At 53.8% G+C, this 6,463-nt stretch overlaps 2 protein-coding genes across 2 annotated transcripts; one reads left to right on the top strand and one right to left on the bottom strand.

Moving 5' to 3' along the window:
* Positions 1 to 2,000: 2,000 nt before the first annotated feature.
* Positions 2,001 to 2,793, bottom strand: LOC123074211 (uncharacterized). Its single transcript, XM_044497106.1, has one exon. It carries the CDS (start codon positions 2,638 to 2,640, stop codon positions 2,272 to 2,274), a length of 369 nt encoding a protein of 122 aa, XP_044353041.1. The 5' UTR covers positions 2,641 to 2,793; the 3' UTR covers positions 2,001 to 2,271.
* A 27-nt stretch (positions 2,794 to 2,820) lies between these two features.
* Positions 2,821 to 4,588, top strand: LOC123074210 (uncharacterized). The gene is made up of 2 exons (XM_044497105.1): positions 2,821 to 4,125; positions 4,361 to 4,588. Exons 1-2 carry the CDS (start codon positions 2,922 to 2,924, stop codon positions 4,393 to 4,395), a joined length of 1,239 nt encoding a protein of 412 aa, XP_044353040.1. The 5' UTR covers positions 2,821 to 2,921; the 3' UTR covers positions 4,396 to 4,588.
* The last annotated feature ends 1,875 nt before the right edge of the window (positions 4,589 to 6,463 follow it).

The following is a 6,463-nucleotide window of genomic DNA, read 5'->3' as shown; positions in this document are numbered from 1 at the left end:
TTTTTCTTGCAAGGGAGAAGTGCTTAGCTTTGGGTTCAATCTTGCGTGACTTCACCCAGTGACAAAGTAGGGGTAGCGAGACACGTATTGAATTGTTGCCATCGAGGATAAAAAGATGGGATTTCATCATATTGCTTGAGTTTATCCCTCTACATCATGTCATCTTACTTAAGGCGTTACTCCATTCTTTATGAACTTAATTCTCTAGATGCATGCTGGATAGCGGTCGATGTGTGGAGTAATGGTAGTAGATGCAGAATCGTTTCGGTCTACTTGACACATATGTGATGCCTATATTGCATAATCATTGCCTTGGATATCTTCATAACTTTGCGCTTTTCTATCAATTACTCGACAGTAATTCGTTCACACACCGTATTATTTGCCTTTATGAGAGAAACCTTTAGTGAAACCTATGGCCCCCGGGTCTATTTTCCATCGTATTAGTTTCCGATCTACTATTTTGCAATCTTTTATTTTCAGATCTATAAACCAAAAAATGCAAAAATATTTTATCTTTTATTTAGTTTTATCTATCTCTATCAGATCTCATCTTTGCAAGTGACCATGAAGGGATTGACAACCCCTTTATCGTGTTGGATGCAAGTGTTTGATTGTTTGTGTAGGCGCATCTATTGGAGACTTGCGCGTTTCTCCTACTGGATTGGTACCTTGGTCTTAACTAAGGGAAATACTTATCTCTACTGTGCTGCATCACCCTTTCCTTTTCAAGGAAAACCAACGCAAACTCAAAAGTAGCAGCAAACAACATAAACTTCAAGAGTGCTAGGGGAGAGAGAGAGCGAGCGCATGCGCTTTATTGGGCATGGCTAATTGCTATGGGCCCACCTGCATTTTGAGTTTTGCCTATTTTAAATTTGAGAAAAGTATACTTTTCGTCCCTCAACTTTTGACGGAGTCTAGATTTGGTCCCTCAACTTCGAAATCGGACAACTTGCACCCCCTACTACTGAAACCGGACAAGGTTCATCCCTGGTCTCGGCTTTGAATGGTTTTGGTGCTGACTCACACCGGTGCTGACTTAAATATGTGTATATAATTCAAATCCGTGAATCTTTTGAAATCCATGTACTTTTTTCAAATCTGTGTACGTTTTCACGTTCGCGTAAAAATTACAAATTCACACACCTTTTTGGAATCCACGTATTTTTTCCAAATTTGCATACTTTTTCTAGTCCGCATTTTTTCTCAAATACGTGTACTTTTTCAAGTTCGTGTACTGCTTTCAAATCCATGTACTTTGTTCAAATTCATGAACTTTCGCATAAAGTATGCGGATTTGAAAAAAGCACGTGAACTTGAAAATGGTATGCGGACCTGAAAAAATAAACAAATTCAAAGAAAGTTCGCGAATTTGAGTCAAAGCACGGTCAAAACCAGGGAAGTCTACACCAAAACCGGTCAAAACCGTGTGAGACGAACCTTGTCCGGTTTAAGTAGTTGAAGGTGCAAGCTGTCCGGTTTTGGAGTTGAGGGACCAAATTTAGACTCTGCTAAGAGCTGAGGGACGAAAAATATATTTTCTCTTTAAATTTTACAATGCATGATGAGCATTTTTACTTGTGAAATGGATAAAAATAGATGTATTCAAAACTAAAATACGCTTACTACCTAGGAGGTTACAACACTCGATACCTGACCTAACATAACATGGATCGGATCAAAGGCAGAGGTCGGTGTCAGTCTCTCCACGATGAGCCGGCCAATGGCAGCTCGGCAGCTTACAACATAGAGTTGAATCAAATGGCGATGACGTGCGATGTGTTAATCCTCTTTATAATAACCCATGGGTCGACAGGGACGCGAAGTCCCATGGGTTAATTATTGCTGAAGACGACGTGCAACTGCGCCCTTGCGAGCCTTCAGCCTGGATGCAATCAGTGGTCATTTTGGCAGCTCGCAAGCATCTGAATTTGATAATCGACCGTGTTTTCACCAGAAAGTTGGATTGAGCGTAACCAACGCCTGCAGTAAAACACTGAGCAAACCGAAACATAAATCATATTTACGCTGCAGTAAAACACTGAGCAAACCGAAACATAAATCATCTAGTACAGTACAACCAAATTACTTTTGTACATTCAGGTGCTAGCTACTAGTTTTAGGGGAGTCTGAAGGGGCCCTATCCTAAATATCACCGCCCACTTCTTCGAGTTCGGGTACAGTAACGATCAACAGGAGGACAGACAGAAGCCAGCGCGTGCCGCATGGCTCCGCGCTCGCGCCGGCCGGGGAGCTGAGATGTTCGCTCTACGGCTTGGCGTCGCCGTCGCGCGCGGCGGAGGCGAGGCGGGAGGCGATGGCGGAGTGGTACATGGCGTCGTGGAAGCTCTCCGTCTCCATCATCCGCATCCGCAGCTGCCGCGCCTTCTCCTCCGTCAGCACCCCGAACCGCCTCGCCCCTGCTGCACCAGCAGCTCGCTCCTCCTCCGGCGCCGGCTGAGCGTCGATGTAGTCGGGCTGGCCCGACCAACCCAGCAGCGGTGCCCACCACTTCCCGTCGGCGCCGCGGAACCTCGCCCCGCCGGTGGCCGCGGCAGCGCACGAGCAGAGCCGGCCGGCGCCCGGCGCCGCGGGGCGGGCGGAGAACGTGGCCGCGGGCCCCGACGCCACCGCCATTGATTGGTTGCTTCGCGCCGCGAGAGGAAGAAGAAGAATCGGAGGGTTTACGGGTGGGTTTAATTCGCAATTCAGAGTAGAGGAGATGAGATGGATTTTGTTTTCGTCCGCTTCGCTGCTTTTGCTTGCTCAGAAAAAAGGTGGTGGGATGGGAATGGGATGGAACGGAGCCGAGAATGGTGGCGGGGTTAATAAAGCGGAGGGCGGCGAACGGGTGGATAAGGTCTCGCTCCAAGGCCGACCCCTTCCCTCTGTCACCACCCAAACCCTAAGCCACCATTATGTCTCGCTCCAAGGCCGACCCATCCGACGCCGGTTCCTTCGCCGGTGCCATGTTCACCTCCGACCGCCTCAACGAGCTTTACATCAAAGACCATGTACCCGTCGTCCCCGACCTCGACTCGCCATCGTACAACGCGTGGCGCACGTACTTCACGCTGCTGTTCCGCTCTTACCGTCTCATCGAGCATGTTGACGGGAGCGTCGACTTTCGCGACATGAAGGACGATGACGAGTGGCTGGCTGTGGACGCCTGCATCGTCAAGTGGTTCTTCTTCACCATCTCCGGCAGCCTCTTCAACATGGTGAACTCCCGCGACCCGTCGGCGTACGCTATGTGGACGCGGCTGTGTGACCTCTTCCTCGACAATCAACTCCAACGCCGCGTCTTCCTTCAAGGGGAGTTCTTCACTATGCAGCAAAACGATCTTTCGATCGATGAGTACTGCACGTGGCTGAAGGTCCTCGCCGACGAGCTACGCCACGTCGGCATGAACATCGACGACTTCGTCCTCCTCACCAACCTCCTTCGGGGCCTCCACCCCGACCTCGGCCAGTCCGCCGCCAACCTCTCCCTCATCACGCCGACGTACGCTAAGGCGGTCACTTACCTTCGCATGGAGGAGAAGCGACTTCGTCACTCCACTCGGCAGGCGACCCACGCCGCGCTCCACGTCGGCCTCGCCGCCGGCACCGGCGCGCCTCCTGCCCCGACTACGCCACGTGCTCCTACTCCGACCCCGCCTCCCGCGCCCGCCCCCTCCGGTGGCCGCAAGCAGAAGGGCCGCGGGGGTCGAGCCTGCAACTCCAACGCCGTGCAGCGCCCGCCCGCGAACACCGCAGTCGCTCCTCCTCCACCGTGGTTGTCGGGGTACAATCCCTGGACGGGTGTTGTACATGCGTACTCCATGCCCGTCCCTCGCCCTCCTGCTCCAGGCATCCTCGGTCCGCGGCCGGCCTCTCATCAGGCACTGCTGACCACGCCTGCCCACGGACCCGCGGCATATGGTGGTGCTACGCCCTATGGCGGTTCGGCGGCATATGGTGGCCCCCCAGCTTATGGCGCGTATGGCGGAACCCACGGCGGTGTCTGGGATCCCGCCCTCCTCTCCGCTCTTCATGTCGCGCCCTCGCCGAGCAACTACAGCGGAGGTGGCGATTGGTATATGGACACCGGCACTGCCGCTCACATGGCTTCCAACCCCGGTATCCTCTCCCGTGCCTTCCCCTATCCCTTCAACTCTCGCATCATGGTTGGTGATGGTTCCTCCCTTCCCATCACCCATCATGGTCCTTCCTCCCTCCCGTTTCCCTCCTCTTCTTTAACTCTTAATAATGTGCTTGTTTCACCATCCTTAATAAAAACCTATGCTCCGTTCGTACTCTTACTCGTGAAAATCCTGTCACTGTTGAGTTTGACGCTCTTGGTTTCTCTGTCAAGGATGCTCGCTCCCGGAGGGTTCTGCACCGATGTGATTCCCCCGACGATCTCTACCCATGCGGTCCTACGACGAGTGGCGGCCCGGTTGCTCTTCATCCCGACGTCTCGCTTTGGCACGCTCGACTTGGTCATCCCGGCGCCGACGCTCTTCATAAAATTTTGAGCACATTTCCTTTTTCATGTAATAAATACGCGACACATACTTGTCATGCTTGTCGCGTCGGAAAACACATTCGTTTGCTGTTTCCTTCATCTACATCAATAGCTACTTTTCCCTTTGATGTTATTCATTGTGATGTTTGGACATCTCCCGTGCCTAGCAACTCGGGTTTATCATATTATCTTGTGATCTTAGATGATTTTTCTCACTTCACTTGGACTTTTCCGCTACGCCGTAAATCCGATGTTGCCTCCACTCTCCACTCATTTTATGCTTATGTCCGCACCCACTTTCATCGCACCATTGCGCACCTTCAAACGGATAACGGAAAAGAATTTGATAACCTCGTCATTCAACATCTTCTCTCCACTCATGGCACCATTTTTCGTCTTACATGTCCATACACATCTCAACAAAACGGTCGTGCTGAACGTGTTCTTCGCACCCTCAATGAGAGTGTCCGTGCGTTGCTCTTCCATGCACACATGCCCGCACGCTTTTGGCCAGATGCTCTCGCCACCGCCACTCTTCTTCTCAACATCCGGCCGTGCAAACCGCGATGGAGCTATACACCTCATCACCTTCTGTTCGGGTCTCCTCCTTCCTACGACGATCTCCACGTATTCGGTTGCTTGTGCTACCCCAACGTCACTGCCACTGCTCTACATAAACTTGCGTCGCGGTCTCTTGCCTATGTCTTTCTTGGCTATCAACCCAACACCAAAGGATTTCGCTGCTACGACCCGGTCTCTCGCCGTGTCTTTGTCTCGCGGCACGTTTACTTTGATGAGGTTGCTTTTCCTTTTCAGCAGGTTACTACCACAGCGGCGCCATCCTCGGATCCTTCCCTTCTACGCCCTCGAGGAGCCCTCGCGCTCCCTCCGCCGCGCATGCATGCACCTTCGGCGCACCCTTCGGCTCCCTTGGCGAGGCCTCCTCTGTCGGCTTAGGCGGAGCCGGCCTCGCTCCTAGAGGCTTCGACGCCAGCTTCTGCTGGCCTGGCGGCATCCTCGGGAGGCGTCTCGGCCGGGTCCCCGGCTGCCTCCCCGACGCTCCCGACTGCACCCACGCTGGCCGCAGCCTTGCCCGCGCCCACGTTGGTTGTGGCCTCTCCCGCTGGCTCGCCATCGTCTTCTGCGGTCTCACCCGCGGACACGTCTGCGCCACCCGCGGCCTCGTCTACGCCACCCACGGCCTCGCCCGCGGCCTCGTCTCCGCCACCTGTGGCCTCGTCTCCGTCACCCGCGGCCTTGCCGGTGGCTCCTTCGCCGTTGCCTGCGGTCTCGCCTGCGGCCTCGGCCGTGGCCTCGTCACCCGCGGTTTTTCCCGCGGCCCCATCCTCATCCTCTTCCGCAACAGAGGTTGCGCCTCCGCCTCGCCGTCGGGCTCGGGCCCCGCCTCCGCCGCCTCATCACTCCATGGTGACGCGCGCTAAAGACGGGATACATCAACCAAACCCACGCTATCACAATCTCAGCGTCACGGTGATCTCTCCAGTACCGCGCTCGGTGCGCTCTGCATTGAGTGATCCACACTGGCTTGCGGCTATGCGCGCCGAGTATGATGCCCTCGTCGCCAACCGGACCTGGACATTGGTTCCTCGTCCACCCGGTGCCAACATCATCACCGGCAAGTGGGTATTTTGGGATAAGCTTCTCCCGGATGGCTCTCTGGACAGGTACAAGGCTCGTTGGGTTGTTCGCGGCTTTGCACAACGTGTCGGTATTGACTTCTTGGAGACCTTCTCTCCGGTCATTAAACCCGCTACGATTCGTGTGGTTCTTCAGCTTGCCGCCTCACGTCAGTGGCCTGCTCATCAGCTCGACATCAACAACGCTTTTCTATACGGTCATCTCCAGGAGCGTGTTCTCTGCAAGCAGCCTACTGGATTTGTTGATCCTACCCGCCCTGATGATGTCTGCCTGCTATCACGGTCTCTCTAT

The sequence above is a fragment of the Triticum aestivum genome, chromosome 3D (assembly GCF_018294505.1).
Source record: "Triticum aestivum cultivar Chinese Spring chromosome 3D, IWGSC CS RefSeq v2.1, whole genome shotgun sequence".
In the NCBI taxonomy this organism is placed as follows: Eukaryota; Viridiplantae; Streptophyta; class Magnoliopsida; order Poales; family Poaceae; genus Triticum; species Triticum aestivum.
The sequence above is the reverse complement of the archived record's forward strand: the minus strand, read 5'-3'. Positions and strand labels throughout refer to the sequence as shown.

Bases quoted from the DNA above. Each gene is read 5' to 3' on its own strand.
- LOC123074211 (XM_044497106.1), bottom strand. From the start codon at position 2,640: ATGGCGGTGGCGTCGGGGCCCGCGGCCACGTTCTCCGCCCGCCCCGCG.
- LOC123074210 (XM_044497105.1), top strand. From the start codon at position 2,922: ATGTCTCGCTCCAAGGCCGACCCATCCGACGCCGGTTCCTTCGCCGGT. The intron at 4,126-4,360 runs GTATCCTCTCCC...TTCTCTGTCAAG, and splicing joins TCACATGGCTTCCAACCCCG to GATGCTCGCTCCCGGAGGGT.